A 17,657-nucleotide genomic window follows, 5' to 3' on the forward strand; every position below is an offset into this window, starting at 1 on the left:
ACAAAAATATTAGCCTTAAAGTCTATGTTGTGTGTGGTTCTCTCTTGGTTACTCTTTGCATGGAATATCTCTTTCTATTCTTTTAATCTATTTGTGTCTGAATCTAAGGTGAATCCTTGTAGAGAGCAAAGACTTTGAATCAAGTTTTTGAATCCATTCTGCCAATCACCCATTTATGTAGCACCTTTCTTTGAGGCACCCTCAAAAAGCCCTATGGCTATGCAATGTGGATTGTGAAAACCACTGATTTAATACATGCAGGAATTACTTATGAAGGAAATAACCCAATTTTATTCCAGAATTGTAACTTGCCATGTAACCTCGAACCACTTTCTTTTTATAATAAAGATGAAAAATGAAAAACATGACAACATTTGATGCTATCAGAGCAACTATTTTAAAACTGAAAAACATTCAGGATATATTTAGAGATCCTCTACTATCCTGTCCTAACACCTACTCTATTAATATGCAATATATAATTACAATATGCAATTAATATTGCATATCAATATGCAATTAATATTGCATATTAATATGCAATATGCACCGCCAACAGCGATGGCACCAATCCATGGGTAGTAAATACTGTTGACTGCCTACCCCAAGGCTATTTTCCCCTTCTCATATGATGATAATGCCCTAATTCAGTTTCTTTTATTTGCCCTTCTCCTCTCAGAAAAATGGTATTTTGGTCTATTAGGTGATATCATTCTCCTCTCCACTAAATAATTTAGAAAGATAAGAATGTCACCCAGTTTGGGTCAATGGGATGTACAGAGATGTCCTTCCTGAAGCCCTCCCTACCTCTGGACTTATTTTGAGAAATAATAAATCTTGGGGCACCTGGGTGGCTCAGTCGGTTAAGTGTCCAACTTCAGCTCAGGTCATGATCTCACGGCTTGTGAGTTCGAGCCCCATGTTCAGCTCTGTGCTGACAGCTCAGAACCTGGAGCCTGCTCCAGATTCTGTGTCTCTGTCTCTCTCTCTCTCTCTGACACCCCCCCCCTCCCCCAACTCATACTCTATCTCTCTCAAAAATAAACATTAAAAAAAAATTTTTTTTTAAAGTAATAAATCTCCATATTAAGTTAGTCTGTACTAGGCTTCCTATTTAGGCCCAAAATTCTACAACCTTTTGATTAAATATTTCTCAATATGATCAAAAAATAAGCTTTAACTTTTCTTTTAATATTTTATTTAAAGACTTCAGTTTTAAACATCTTTAAGACATTCATCAATCCATTTATTTATGTTACCTTTAACATTATAAATTTAACTTCAGAAACAGAAATACGTAATGAGACTATATTTTAGCAGTGTGTCTTCAAATAGGGAAACCGAAAGAAATGCTACCACCAAAACAAACCAACCAACCTAATTTATTAGGCATGTCTATGTTTTATTTTCCTTTACATGATTATTTTTTTTGGAAAATTTCACTTTCAAAGAATCAGGCCTTGCAAACAGAGCAGCTAATCGTTCCAAAAATAAAATCCAGTATCTAGATTCTCAAAACTCACAAAACCAAATGGAAATGTCTGGTTGTCAGCCAATAGTGTCATGCTCACATCAGTTTCACATCACAGGGAATAATCTAGAACTAATTTCAGTAGGCAAGTTCCAATTCTAAATATTACTAAAGACTACCACTGTTATTCCCAACTGTGTTGGCAATTGTCTTATTGCTGAATTGTACATGATAAATTTTCTTTGGCAGCTTTTTATACTATTAAGTAACACAACTGGACAACTATAAAGGCTTGAATTAACTCAGTATTTCAAAAATTTCAAACTTCACTGTAATTATTTAAATGTAATTTCTTATAGATGCATCTATAAGAAACATGCCTAATGTAATAGAACGACAACAAAAGAATTGCTAAATAATCACTACTAAAAGCTTTTCAGATGTATGTACAAGTATATAATTGAACTCAAACACCAGGGAAAATATTACCATGTTAGCTCCAATTCACTACCAGACTTTATGTGCTAAAGGATAAAAAAATTAAATGTAGAAACTAAAATCTAGGTTACCTGTTAATTTTTCTGGAAGGCTCTTTCAAATGGGTTCAAAATGGCCTCAAAACTGGCCAGAATATAATATGAATTCTCACTATAATACTTCATAAAATTAAGTCTACTGATAACTTAAAAATTTTTAATTCTTGTTCTACGGAATAAGCCTATTTTGGAGGCTTCACAAAATATTACCAAGAAATTTTAACGGGAAGCTCAAGTCCAGATGTGTAGCTAGGAAATCTTTTCTATATATAACAAAATCACCAACTTAAATTATAAATGGCTTCCGCTAAATACTACCACTCCACACTTCACACAACGTAAATTGAAATAGGTATGGCAGAAAGTGCGCTCCGAAGCATGTTCACGTTACAAAGATAAACGATCAACTACAGCCAGCAAAAATACAGATAGGCATATATGCAAACCTTTGTATGCAAACTTTCATGGGGAAGATGTAAGAAATGATTCGTTTCGATAATTTTATGTACAGCTTGTTTACAATTTAAAACAAGTACGACTGAAAACATTTCTATTTAAAAGCCACAATAAAGCCCCCACGAGATACTAAATAACAGTCTTACAAACTGGTCTCTCAAGAGAATAACAACTGAGGACGGTATTCTAAGAAATGCCCTCTTCTTGATCGATCATTTCTGTTTTAACCGAAAAGACATCTGCCAGCATATGTTTTGGAATTTCTGAGCCTCTGACTCTCAAGGCGTAACAAGCATTCTCCACTTTGGCCAGACTTTGTTTCAAAGTATACAACTTCTTAGAAACCTCGTAAGGTCCAGTATTGCCAATGAATGAAAACCCATCATAAACCTGACGTAAAAACTGGCTCACTTCAAAGGGGGTGTCAATGTCCCCATTCCCCACACTGTTAATACACATCCGCATCAACTCTCCAGTTAAATCAGCCACTCCCAGAAGGTAATCAACAGGTGTGATTTTCAGTCTCCAAGTACCAAACTGCTTATCCTGTGCATCAGAGGAGGGCTGGTAAAGAAAACACACACACACACAAAGAAAATACAGCGTGAAAAAGAGTGAATATGCATGTATCACATTTATTATAAAGTATAAAATCAAGAGCAGATCAGTCATGCTAATCTCTAAATAAAATGATCTTTTTTGCTTAATGACCATTTGGGACGCTACAAGAAGAACTCATGCCCTGGGTAGAAAGTGGAACTAAATGACTTCAAGATAATTTCATAATCTAATACTGTAGCATTTTAAAATCAACTATTCCCAACCTCACTTGACATACAAAATAAAATTAAAACATTCTGAAAACAAAGTCTGATGACTTTACTGCATGACGGTCACTTAGTTATCTAAATGACAAGTCACAAAGCCCTCTAGGTTGGTGATACACTCACGTTTTCCTAAGTCCCTTACAGTCCCTTTCTGGCCTCTCTTCCATCCCCACTCAGCACTGACCATCACGATTTATTACTCTCTTGTTACCTCCTCCTCAGTGCCCTTAGATTCCTTTGTGGGTTTGTTTGTTTGTTTGTTTGTTTTTTTACTGCACCTGCCCAACAAAAACACAACCCTGCATCAATATTAAAGTCTACTCGCACCAGTGCTTTGTTCAAGTGGCTGAGTACCACAGAGCTAAAAAAAAAAAAAAACCCCCAAAACAGTAATGATAGTCACAGCTATACAGAATTTATACAAATTACTCACCAATCCTTTTTACTTATTCCTCTAGTTCTGTCTCCTGACTCTTCAGACACTGTTCCAAACCTTTACCAGAACTCTCCTTAGCCCCCTACTCAATCCCAAACCTCTCCACTCTGAGTAGACAATCTTGTCTACTCTCACTGACCTGGCCATGTGCCAGATCACCTGGCACAAGCTCTCTCAATGACCTTATTCCTACAAAACAAAACAAAACCAAAAAAAACTTATTTATGTCCATATCCATCTTTACCTTCTATCCTCCAGTCTCAGATGATGAGTTGTCCCTCCTCTTGTTTGAGGTTAACTCTTCCAAATGACCTTGACCCATCTCCTCCCACCTCTTCCAGGACCTTGCTTCATAAGGTGTATGCCCTTGGGCAAGTTATTTCATCTCTCTAAACCTCAGTTTCCTCATCTGTAAAATGGGATAACAGTACCTACCTCAGAGGTTTATTTTAAGGATGAGATAACATTTACCAAGTTCTTGGCATAATGCCCAACACAAAGTAAATACTCAATAAATGTTAGCTGCTATCACCATTACCATCATGTCAATCTCCTCTTTCCACAACAATTTTTTCCTTGCTCTATTGGAGCCTTTCTGGAAGAGGAGATGCCTAAATTGTTATTCGAAGTCCATAGGAGACTCAGCTAGGTGAAGTTGCAATTATACTGGAGGCCATTTTAGGCAGAGAGCACCGCAAAGGCATGCAGGTGAGAACTGTGTCGTATGTTTGAGGAACGAGTGAGGTATCTCCTCGAGTCAAGTTTAAAGTAAGAAATGGTACAGGATGACTCCAAAAGGACAGTCAGGGGTAGAAAGTCACATTAAGGAATGTGAACTTCAATCACGGAGAAATTTAAATGGTTTTGACAATATTCTCAACAGGCAAGTCAGAACAAAATACCTTCCCCTATCAAATCCCAGAAGTTTTAGCACCAAGAATCTTTAGCACTAAAAGGAAAAACTATCTATGAACGTGGCCTGGTTTTGAAAAGCATATGTGAATATTATGACACCATAATCTTCAAATAACTTACTACCTAAATCCTGAAAACAGCGCATTTACTCTCAGTTTCTCTTTACACTCTTGCCCTGATATTTTCATTCTGAATTAGAAAGAACTTGAAAGAAGGGTGTGGTAACTTCGGATAGAGGATCAAATAGGCTCTTTACTTCTTTCTGCAATGCAATCTTCACTAAACACATAAAAGACATACAGGAATTTTACTTCTCAAAAGTGAATATCCTCCTTAATAAACTTCATATAATTTTAAAAACTGAGAAAATATATACATGGCTTCCTTAAAGTAAGTTGTATCTGTCATGCCAAATTAACTCTGACCTTTTGATGCTAACATTTTAGTTAATATTCAAGAAAACAGTATTTCTACAGCTTCCTCCATCTTCTGCCTGCCCATTCCGGCTCTGAGTAATGTTAAAAAAAAACAATAAAGAAAAAATTATGAAAAATAAAGACAGGAAAAAACTAATTTTATCCTTAAGTGTATTGGTATCTCAGGAAGTACCAAATATTCAAAATCTCCTCTTTCATTGCCTGAACGCTATATATTGAAACCCAGCGTAAAAATAGTATTCACTTAAAAGTCACACTGCAAAAGTTTCTCTTTTCTTAATTCGGAATAGCTATATAATTTTCAGATACAAGTTTTAGGGAATTAGTAAGCGATTAAGAGCTCTCACCTAATATAATAACAATTTTATATTAACTGACTATTGAGCACGTATGGGTCATATGCTATATACACTGCCTAATTGAAAACCTTTCAATCAAATCCTGTAAAACACTCCTTTGAGGTAGATACTTGGTGCAAGGGTTCCTGCAGCACACTCTGAGAAACAGTGGCAGGGTGGACAAGGGCACCTGGCTTACATTTCAAAACACCTGGTTTCAAAGTTTAGCTCTGCCACACTTAATTAGTCGTGTGGCTTTTGAGAAGTTATTTAAATTCTCTAACGCCCACTTCTTTGCAAAATGAGAGTAAAAATTCTTACCTCATACAGTTAATGAAAGAATTAAATGAGGTAGTGCTTACGAAAGGCACACTGTAAATGCACAATAAAATCAAAAGTGGACTTAACAGGAATCACTTAACAGCTCTTTAGGTGAACAGCATTGTTTTCCCTCCAACATACCCATAGCTGTTCTTGTTCCATCCACTAACAAAAATATTTTAAAAGACCATTTCCTTAGTTGGGAATCTTGGAAACCACATTCTAGAAAAGAACACTACCGTCTCAATATTCTTAGCATTATAAGCCAGCAAACCTCCTATAACCATTATACGGTTACATAAATTATATAAATATGTGAAGTGATTTTAAATTCTTACGGTCTTATTTTCTTTTCCATATTCTTCTGTTGTAAATATCAATTGTTTATTAATTTCATCCATACTGATAAGTGATCGTGTTTTGATGAAGTGTTGAAAAGAGACTGCCTCCACATATTCCTGCAGTCCTGAAATACCAACCAAGAAAATTGCTAAGGAACAACCATTACATTAGTCAGACCGTCATTAATAAAAAAAACTTCAAATTGCACAACACCTAGCTCATCAAAAGCTTAATGGATGCCTACTATAATGGTGGCACTGGATTCAATACTTAGACTACGAAGAATTACCTGGGGATAGATGGTGGGGATCAATACTGAACACAGCAAACATTTCTGTCACTGAACTTTACGAACAGCTCAAATACAAATGGATTCAAGTTCTTCTTTCTACTTCATGCGGCATTAGTCTTAGAAATCTACTCTCTCTGCTATGGGGAAACGTCAAAGATTTTTAGAAAAAAAATTGATTTAAGGAAAGGCTATTCTAAAAATTACTAAGGCTTTAACAGAAACTATACAATTAATTTTTGCTCTCTAAGGCAACAAAACATAATGATTTAATCAAATGAAGCATAAAATTAAACACCATTTGGATCTTTCTCGAAATTTTAATAGGTAGAAAACACTTTAAATAATGCAGAATAAAGTGTCAAAATACAAAATACTATTTTTCTCCTCCTACTCCAAAATGGATCTAAGAATAGGTAACTCCTTTCCACTTTGATAATTTAAATTAAAAAAAAGAAACAGGGGCACCTAGGTGGCTCAGTCGGTTAAGCGTCCAACCTTGATGTGGGCTCAGGTTATGATCTCATGGTTCACGAGATTAAGCCCGTGTAGTGCTCTGCACGGACTCACTGACAGAACAGAGCCTGCCTGGAAATCTCTCTCTCTGCCCCTCCCCATGTGCATTCTCTCTTGCTCTCTCTCTCTCTCAAAATAAAAACATTAAAAAAAAAAATGAGCAATACAATCTTGTATCAGATGTAAGTTCTACAAAATTAACACTGAATTAAAACAAATTTTGGTAAAGGTCGAAAGTAGTACTATACTTTTTCAAGTGTTTTAAAACAACTAAGTTCTAGGACACCTGGGTGGCTCAGTCAGGTAAGCATCCGACTTCAGCTCAGGTCATGATCTCATGGTTCATGAGTTCGAGCCCTACATCTGGCTCTCTGCCGGCAGTCAGCATGGAGCCTGCTTCGGATCCTTAGTCTCCCTCTCTCTCTGCCCCTCCCCTGCCTGCACGCGCTTTCTCTCTCTCTCAACAATAAAAATAAAAAACATTAAAAAAATACATATACATATAAAAACCAAAGTTCTATGGCCACAATTTTCAATATTAGTTTATTATGGCATAATCTATAAGATGATACAGGGAAAAAGTATTTCTTAAAATGATTATCATTACTGCTGAGTTAAGAAACAGTATTCTTTGTAAAGGCTTTATTGTAGAAACAAGAGAAGAAGGAATTCTGACTCCAGAAAGAAAACTCAGGACTGAGTAGAATCCCCAGATCCAAGCTGTCTCCCTGGCACCTGGGAAGAACACTCCCAGCCCTGACACCGACAGTCAGGCATGGCGGCCGCAGCGCTGAGGCTCACCCCACTGTGGTATCGTCGCATCAAATGCCGCAGCAGGGTCAAAGACACAAAAGGAAGTGGATGACTTGGTTCTGATAGCAGTAAGAGGAAACAACTGAATGAAAATATCCTGACTCATTTGGGGCCACGAGTGATGTTGAAGCAAGGTCAGAAATCGGTGCCTTTAGCTGACAGAACAGGACAGAATAGAATAGGTCACTGTTTAATAAACTATAACATGCTGAGAAATGAAACAATAAACTTCAGGTTGACAGAATAGATAACATCTTCTACGTTTACAATAAAAAATATTTTTGTAAAATTTTAGTTTTAAGAATAGGTGACCACCCACTTCTCTTTCCCAAAGACAATCTGTACTTCACATTTCCTTCCAGAAAGAACTTCGTGCACACAAAAAGAAAAAGCAAAACCTAAGGACCACTCTAGTATCTGTCAATAGGCTCTCCTTCGGTCAGCTCTTATGAATGAGCCACACAGAAGACACGTGTGCAAGGATATTCATCATTATAATCATTATAGCAAAACAGTGGAAAAAGTTTTAAAGATCAATAATAGACATCACTTGCCAATTTACCGTCTCTCAGCTCCACTATTTCGGATAATGGAGGCGGACTCTAAAACATTTCTCCTTTGCCAGCTGGCACGATATTGAACTTTGTTGGTAGACAGCACTGGAAGGAAAGCAGAGGAGGAGAAGGTGCTCTTCCTCGTTCTAGTGTGTCCCCCCCCAGCAGCCTTCTACATGTGGGGCAACCTGGTGCTTGAGGTGGCCAGTAGCACGTGGCATTTCCTCGGGAGCAGCTTCCCCAGGGAGCCACCACCGTGCGCAAGGAGCCTGATGGCACAGCACCTCCCCATAGACAGCTTCCCAGAGAATTTTATCTGCTCCACACCTCAGCAAACTCCCCTGCCACCCAATGGGCCACGCCCTCAAGGGGCTGAGGGGTGCACTCTTCCAGATTTGTTCCTCTCTTGGATGCCCTGGCCTTAGCCCTGGGGTAGTGGCTGTCCCTCTGATATTCCTATACTCTTTAGAGTACAATTTTCCTCTCATCAGATAATCTCCAACACAGTTAATTCTTTTTTTCCCCTCATACACAGTTAATTCTTTGTGTTAAACTTGCCCTGTTCAAATTACTGTGCAGCTCGTTTCCTGTTCAGACCCTGATGAATATAATAGGGAATTAGGAAAATAAAAAATGGTATTATTTCCCCTTTACCCCATCATTATAGAGGAGGTACTTTATCTTTTGAGGTTGTACTGTCCCCAGGATCAGGATAAAGATGCGATCCCAGTGGGAAGCTGAAGGCAGATTCTCCCTTCGATGCTCCACATTATTTATGTTCTCTGTTGGATGCTAATGGTCAGTAAAACATGCTCAGATCTCTCCATCTATTGGTCCTATCTCTCTTCTCCTCTTCAGAGCTACTTTCTGCCACATTCCTCGATAACCGCACCTCATACTTCTCAACCTACTTCATCCTAGTTTGAGCCCATCTCTACACCACAACAGCTCTCACTAAGATTATACTATCTCGTAAGCTGAATGGACATGTTTTCAGTCTCAATCTTAGCAGCAGTCAGTAGTCTGACCACTTGAAAGGAGGGATTCTTTAAACAAGTTTTCATTTGGTCCCTTTGAATGCATCATCCTCCGATTTCCCGTTTTTTCTACTTCTCTGGCCAGGTCTTCTTAGTCTCTGCCTCTACAGCCCCAGGCTGTCTCAAATTCACTTACACTCGGCTTCAGTGAACCCTGCCATCCCCCAACTTCACATCTCTGGCTCAGAGTCACATATATCTAAATACACACTTGACAATTCCATCAGAAGGACCTCAAAATCAATACGCCCAACAATGAATTCACAATCTTCCTTCCACATGCAGTCCCCTCCCCCTCTTTGTTTTGCCAATTCTAAGAGTCTCCTGATCTCCCCACCCCATCCACTTCTGACCTTTTCTCATCCATTCTCACACTACTGAATATTTGCCTTTTTAATAAAGAATTATCACATCACTCTCCTGCTTAAAGCCCAAATAGCTCTCCATGGTTCTCAGAATAGAGAGCAAAATCATTAACATGGCTTGTAAGACCCTGCTTAATTTCACCCTCCACCTACATCAGCCTCAACTTATACTACAGTCAAGTTACAACGCACAAAAGGTTAAATTTCAAAGATGGGTACCTAAACCCATATTTGTGTAATGTCAGAATTGTTCTTAAAATCCTTAAAATCAGTAAGACTTGTATATATTCTACAATACAAATTTTCCCTACAGTTAATAGAATTCACTACTTCAGTATTTCTAGGCATAACCCTGTCCCCAAATTCCTGCAGCTGGCTTACATTTCAGGGCCAGGTTTCACAAAAATAGCAGTGCTTTAAATGTTAGAATCAAACACAAGTGGCAAGGCTCCTGTTCTACACATGTTAATCGACAGGGATGGGAGAGCACAGGAACCAGGACTATGTCATGTACCAGCTGAAGGTGGTAACATAAATTTCTCTGAACCTTCAAGCTATGGCTCAGTGACACCACCAAGCAGTCATTGTCTCAGCTGAATAGTGTAAGCCTGAAGGAGGATAATCACATCTATACACCGATAATCTCAAGCTGATCTGATGGTCAAGGTACGAGTTCCAATGAGCAAGTCAAGGTCGAAGATACCAGAAGTGAGGTTATCGCTTAAACTAAACCAGCCTAGGGGTGCCTGGGTGGCGCAGTCGGTTAAGCGTCCGACTTCAGCCAGGTCACGATCTCTCGGTCCGGGAGTTCGAGCCCCACGTCAGGCTCTGGGCTGATGGCTCAGAGCCTGGAGCCTGTTTCCGATTCTGTGTCTCCCTCTCTCTCTGCCCCTCCCCCGTTCATGCTCTGTCTCTCTCTGTCCCAAAAATAAATAAACGTTGAAAAAAAAAAAAAATTAAAAAAAAAAAAATAAAAAAAAAAACTAAACCAGCCTATTTTCTATTCTCTTACAGCAATACTGTGTACAGTGGCTACTTTTAGAGGTGATTAATATTTAAATCAGTAGAACTCCCGAGTAGAGCAGATTACCCTCCATAATGGGGGTGGGCGGAGGTTGTTCATCTAGTCAGCTGAAGGCCTTATGAACAAAGAACACGGTTTCCCAAAACTGCAACAGAGAAAGCTTGCCTGCATTTCCAGTCTGTAGATTTCAGACTCCAGACTGCAGCATCAACTCTGTATTAAAATTCCAGCCTTCCAGTCTAGTCTGCAAATTTCATACCTGCTAGCCCCCACAATCACGAGTCAATTTTTTTAAACACATGTATCAATCCCTCGCTTGCTCGCTCTCCAGCTTCTCTGGAGAATCCTGACTGTGAAATGCTAGTAGGCAGAATGCTTAAGCTGAATTCAGAGAACATGAATGTGTCTATAATGCAAAACTTTTGTAACCTCCTTCACTTTCTGTGCCTACGGTTTTCAGTTCTTCACCTATACTGTGCCCTCCCTTGCCTCAAGGGATTTTATATGCTCTTCCCTCAGCATCATAACACGGTCTTCTCACTCTTTCACCTAATAAACTGTTACTAATTCTGTAGGGTTCCAGGAAGTATCGACTTCTGAAGAAACTGCCTCAGACAACCCCCATTCTAAGCCAAACCCCTATTAGATGTTCTCCTAGTACCGTGTGCCTTTCCCTTCTAGGACTAATCAAAGTTGTATTTCAATAATGTAAAATTCCTTATCTAATACCTAGCAGTATCCCCTGCTAGGAGGGCAGTACCACAACTACCTTGAGCACAGTTCTATCCCTAGTGCTTAGCCCATCTTGCACAAACAGACACCAAAAAACATGATTAAATGAGGTAGATCCATTTCTGAAAAACTAGTTAATAATTTTTTATTATGTTTTATAAGAACATTCAATTAACAAGGAAGTGCCCATTTTGGGGGAAAAACCCATAAAATCATGGAGAAATAAAAAATTAAAATGTAATACACATGCAGTGATTACAAACAGTGGGAAACAGGAAACCTGCTACTTGAAACAACATCTGGAGGGGTGGCACCTGGGTGGCTTAGTCGGTTAAGCGTCTGACTTTGGCTCAAGTCATGGTCTCACTTGAGACCAAGTTCATGAGTTCGAGCCCCGCATCAGGCTCTGTGCTGACAGCTCAGAGCTTGGAGCCTGCTTCAGATTCTGTGTCTCCCTCCCTCTCTGCCCCCTCCCCCAGCTCATGTTCTGTCTCTCTCTCCCTCAAAAATAAATATTAAAAAAATTAAAATAAATAAGTAAATAAAACAACATCTGGGGGCACTTAGGTGGCTCAGTTGGTTGAGCATCCAATTCCTGATTTGGGCTCAGGTCATGATCCCAGCTGTGTGGGATTAAGCCCCATTCAACATGCAGCTACTTAAGATATTCTCTCTCTCTCTCTTCCCCCACACCACCCCCCCCCCCCCCACCGGCTCACACTCTCCCTCTCTCTCAAAAACAAAATTATTTAAAAAGTTAAAACAACATCAAAAGGATTCTGACCACCTCAGCTCTCTAAACAAGGTGGCTTAAATCATTCTAGTGATTCTAGAACAAATACCACTATATTGCACTAATTTGCTTACAAAGATCAGCAAGGGCAAATCATGTCAAATCATGTGGAAGAACTTGATCCTGTTCAAAACTGAAATTCTAGGACCTTGTTCATGATGCTTAAGGATAGCATCCCAGAGTAGATGTCCCTTTGTTTAGAAGTCCTTTAAGGAGTGGTGGGACATGAAATGGAAAGGGTAGAAATGGAGCTAAATTTAGTACAGGGACCATACAGATGAAATGCCTTGAATAGTCAAAGAGAAATAATTTTAAGTTTTATCGCTCAACAATGGGAGGGGGGGACAAGCAGTGAAATAGCAAACCAGTATTTTAAAAACTATTCCTGGGGCACCTGGGTGGCTCAGTCAGTTAAGCATCCAACTTTGGCTTGGGTCATGATCTCACAGTTCGTGAGTTCGAACCCCGCATCGGGCTCTGTGCTGACAGTTCAGAGCCTGGAATCTGCTTCAGATTCTCCGTCTCCCTCTCTCTCTAACCCTCCCCTGCTTGTGCTCTGTCTCTCTCTCTCTCTCTCTCTCTCTCTCTCAATAATAAATAAGAAACAGAAAAAAATTTAAAAAAACAAAAACTATTCCTGATTCTTAATGGACTTTCTTTAACCAAGATGCTATCTATAGTGGTAAAACCACACTCCTCTGTGACTGGAAAGATATATTTGGCAAAATTCATCAGTTGTACAGTTGTTTTATCCACATGAGCCCACTCAAAGCATGGAAAACGGTTCCAACGAATACATTCTTAAAATGATTTGTAGTTAATAAAATCAACCAAGTCCAACCAACTCCCAGGCCTGTCCCTCATTTGTAAAACAAAAGTACTAGATACAATGATCTCTATGGTACTTTTCAAATTCAGAATGGTAGGAACTAATCTTCCTAATGACATGTCAAAAAAAAATCCATTTAGTGAAACTAAATTATACGGCAACAACACAGAAACGTCATTTGCTTCTGCAACAAAGCACTGCCGAATGACGTAAAAATCAGTAGTAAGTTGTTGCTAAAATGTTTGCATTCTTACAAATGAATGCATATGCAGTAGTATTAAACTCACCAAATAGAGCAGACGACATAAAACTAACCATTTTAACAATTTTTAAGTGTGCAGTTTCATGGCATTCATTCACACTGTGGTGCAACCGTCACCACCATCTATTTTTTCTTACAAAACTAAAACTCTATACCTGTTAGATAACTCCTCCTTCTCCTTTCCCTCAAGCCCCTAACAACCAGCATTCTTTTCTCCGTCTCTGAATCTGACTATTCTACTTACCTCGTGGAAGTGGAATGGTATGGAACTTATCCTTTTGTGGCCGGCTTATCTCACTTAGCACAAGGTCCTCAGGGTTCATCCACCCTCTAGCCTGTGTCAGAATTCTCTTCCTTTTTAGGGCTGAATAATACTGCATTGTATGGACGTGTGAAATTTTGTTTATCCGTTCATCCATCAATGGGTACTTAGGTTGCCTCCACCTTTTGGGTATTGTGAATAATGCTGCTATGAACAGAAGTATACAAACATCTCCCAGTCCCTGAAGCCTCCAACAAAACTTTTTAAAAATATAAATAAAATATTAGTAACAGCTTACTAAGTCTTGAGGGTCAGTTATACAGAAGATAATGTATCTGGTACTTTACATCCATCTTTTTAATGTTCATTATAACCTTACATGACTGTATCACTATCCTTCCTTTATAGATGAACCGAGGCCCAGAAGAAATTCAGAAATTCACCCAGGTCACATAGTAAAAAAACATTCCTACAACCCAGAAGCTCGTGCCCTTCCGCTTTACCTGCCTCCTTACGTTCAAGTCCATACAAAACATTTTCACTTTTTCTCAAACTTTTCCCCCACTAAATCCCCAGTTCAGCTGTTCTCCAGGCCTTAACCTTATTCTCCAGGCTCTCACACCATATACTTTCATGATTCTGTGCTATTCTGTGCCTATGTTGCCTTCTCTCAAATCTTCTTCTACCTGTAAAAAAAAAAAGTTGACATGTTCTGATACACCCAGTCAAGGCATTTCTTCATACCCACTACATAAAACTTAGTCAGCCAGCTCCAAGTTATGAATGCCTGTTTTTTTGCACCACAGAGTTTTGAGGGAATGAATGATGTCTTCACAACTTTCTCCTCTCCCCACCCCAAAGCACCTTGAGAAAGAGACTCAAATGTTAGTAAATTCTTCAAAATAATCTCTCCCTCCTCTTACTGGTTTTAGGAAACTTTAAGTGCTCTGGCAAAACTATTTTAAAATCTGCTATTCAAATGTTCAGAATTCTCCAATTTTACTTAATATATAGTACTTTGGATTTAAGTCCACTAAGAAAGAAATATTCTTATAAGATAAGAATCAAACTTTATCAAACTGATAAAGTTCAGAATTCGAGGTCTTCAAGGTATCGGATTTATTTTTCACGGGGGCAGAAAGAGATACAGAACAACAGCCCTCAAAATCCATCTGTGGTGTCAGTCTATATTAATGTGCATGGCTGTCAAACAGTACATTTTCAAGTGTATCTAAAGTCACCATCTAAGTTGTCCCTGGGATGTGTTTGTTTAAAGTTACTTCATGGATGAGGTGGCCATTTTTGCTCCATGGTTATTAGGTTTCATGATATACCGCACAGAGAGTTCAAGGACATCTGGCCCCAAACACTGAAAAGCATTTTTGGTCACATCTAGGTAAAAGGATGTTTAAACAAGTTATGTTTCAACTTGATAAAAAGGACATCCGCTATTTTCAGTGAATAATCCCCAAGGTGAAAAATTTCAACCTACTGCCATATTCCATCAAACAATGCCTTCCCCTTCTGCTTTTGCCTTGGATGAAATCCAATTAGAATTATTTACAGAATCAGCTGCCAGTAAGAGAGAAGTCTGTAGGTTGTTTTTATGTAATTTGTTATTTTTCTCCATGTTCTCCTATTAGAACATATACAAGGAAACCCAATTAAACGCTTCTGATTATTTTCACTTATTCTTATAATATTTAAGCAGTATACACCCAGTCCAAATCTCCATCAAAAACCATATATAAAGGGGGCGCCTGGGTGGCTCAGTCAGTTAAGCGCCCGACTTCGGCTCAGGTCATGATCTTGTGGTCCATGGGTTCGAGCCCCGTGTCGGGCTCCGTGCTGACAGCTCAGAACCTGGAACCTGCTTCGGATTCTTTGTCTCCCTCTCTCTCTCTGCCCCCTCCCCCGCTCACACTGTCTCTCTCTCTCAAAAATAAAGATTAAAAAAAATTAAAAAAAAAAAACAAAACATATATAAAGAAAGGCAAACAGACCAGGCAGAGGTTTCATTCTAAACTAGCCTTTTTTTCCAGGCTTTCAGTGTTTAAAAATTTTTTTTTAATGTTTATTTATTTTTCAGAGAGAGAGGGAGAGAGAGAGGGAGAGAAAGAGAGAAAGTGTAAGTGGAGGAGGGGCAGATAGAGAGGGAGACACAGAATCCGAAGCAGGCTCCAGGCTCCGAGCTGGCAGATCAGAGCCCAACACGGGGCTCGAACTCACAGACCACGAGGTCATGACCCGAGCTGATGTCGGACGCTTAACCGACTGAGCCACCCAGGCACCCCTAGGCTTTCAGTGTTTTAAAAAAATTGCCTGCCATATGACCCAGCAATTCCACTCCTAGGTATATATATACCCAAGAACCTGAAAGCACAGGTTCACAGAGGCTTGTGGACACATGTTTATAGCAGTATCGTTCACAATAACCAAGGAGCAGAAACAACCCAAATGCACATCGACTGATGGATAAGCAGAATGTGGTATATATGCGCAAGAGAATATTATTCAGCCTTAAAAAGGAATAAAGTTCTGACATGTGCTAGGACATATACGAGTGCCTTGAAAACATTATCGTAAGTGACAAAAGCCAGACACAAAAGGCCACATTCTGTATTATTCTATTTATATGAAATATCCAGAATAGGCAAATCCATGGAGATGTAAAGTCAAATAGTGACTGCCTAGGCTTGGCATGGGGGAAGGAAGATGGGGAGTGGCTGCTAATGGGTAGGGGGTGTCCTTACAGGGTGATGAAAACATTCTGGAATCAGTGGTGAAAGCTACACAAACTTATAATCACAGTAAAAAGCAACGAATTACAGGGGCGCCTGGGTGGCTCAGTTGGTTAAGTGTCCGACATCAGCTCAGGTCATGATCTCACGGTTTGTGGGTTCGAGCCCCGCGTTGGGCTCTGTGCTGACAGCTTGGAGCCTGCTTCCGATTCTGTGTCTCCCTCTCTCTCTGCCCCTCCCTGCTCACACTCTGTATCTCTCTCCTCCAAAAATAAATAAACACTAAAAAAAAACAAAACAAAACAAAACAAAAAAGAAACCAATGAATTACACAATTTAAAGGGGTTAATTTTATGGTGTATAAATTGTATCTCAATTTTTAAAAATTACATTTATAACTTTTTTTTTACTGTTTATTCATTTTTTGAGAGCCAGAAAGACAGCGTGAGCGGGGGAGGGGCAGAGAGAGGGAGACACAGAATTCAAAGCAGGCTCCAGGCTCTGTCAGCACAGAACCCACGAACCACAACATCATGACCCAAGCCAAAGTCAGATGCTTAACTGAGCCACCCAGCTATTTTTAAGAATACCATCAGATTTTTTTTTCAAAAGTTAGCTTTTTCAGATCCCTGAAATGTTTAAGTAAAATCAGATGCAGGTTTGATTCACATGCCACTCTGCTAAAAAAAAAAAAATCTACTCTCAAATATATAAATTATACACCGAAAATATATCCATAAGCCTTAGCTTTGTAGAGTATATCCAATTATACTATCAACAGTAAAACTTAAACACAAGTTCACCAATTTGGATTTTGCCTAATTGGATACTGTCTATTTGAACAGGGCTTTTTCTTCAGCGCTGAAGAGTATGTGTTCAGAAAATAAGTATTACTGAAAATAAATTTAATTTAGCACACTATTACAGATTAATTCTGCTAAATTCCAGAAGGGAACACAAACACATTAACAGTGATGTGCCAAACAAAGTAAGAAATGCCTCCCATACACATATTTCATTTAGTTTTCAAAACAACCCGTGAGGCAGCTACTATCGTTCTCCCATAACAGGTGAGAAAGCTGAAATTTAAACAAGTTGCATACTGTGCTCCAAGGTTACGGATCTAAGGAACATCAGAGAAAACACATAAGCCCAAGCCTGTCTGACAGCAAAAGCTCTCTTTCTACTTCACCTCCGTCAGTTTTTATCTGTTCAAAAAGCAAACATGAATGAGTAGAAAAGTTAATAGTAATCTGGGGATCTTCTAAATCCTTCCAAGATGACTCTGCTAATACCAGAGGATCACATTCTCTTCCTATCTCACTTACTCGTGATAGCAATCCCTTAAACATCTCCTGTCA

The 17,657-nt window shown here is 39.0% G+C and overlaps 1 protein-coding gene across 1 annotated transcript in view; it reads right to left on the minus strand.

Moving 5' to 3' along the window:
* Nucleotides 1–1,381: 1,381 nt before the first annotated feature.
* The window catches only part of TSNAX (translin associated factor X), a 32,239-nt gene continuing 15,963 nt past the window's right edge, over nucleotides 1,382–17,657 (minus strand). Inside the window, exons 5-6 of the mRNA XM_047826003.1 lie at nucleotides 6,076–6,203; nucleotides 1,382–3,027 (exon numbers count right to left, since the gene is read on the minus strand). Coding sequence (XP_047681959.1) covers nucleotides 2,650–3,027; nucleotides 6,076–6,203 — 506 coding nt within the window. The 3' untranslated portion in view covers nucleotides 1,382–2,649. The remainder of the gene's footprint in view (nucleotides 3,028–6,075; nucleotides 6,204–17,657) is intronic.

This window comes from Prionailurus viverrinus, chromosome D2 (genome assembly GCF_022837055.1).
Source record: "Prionailurus viverrinus isolate Anna chromosome D2, UM_Priviv_1.0, whole genome shotgun sequence".
Classification (NCBI taxonomy): domain Eukaryota; kingdom Metazoa; phylum Chordata; class Mammalia; order Carnivora; family Felidae; genus Prionailurus; species Prionailurus viverrinus.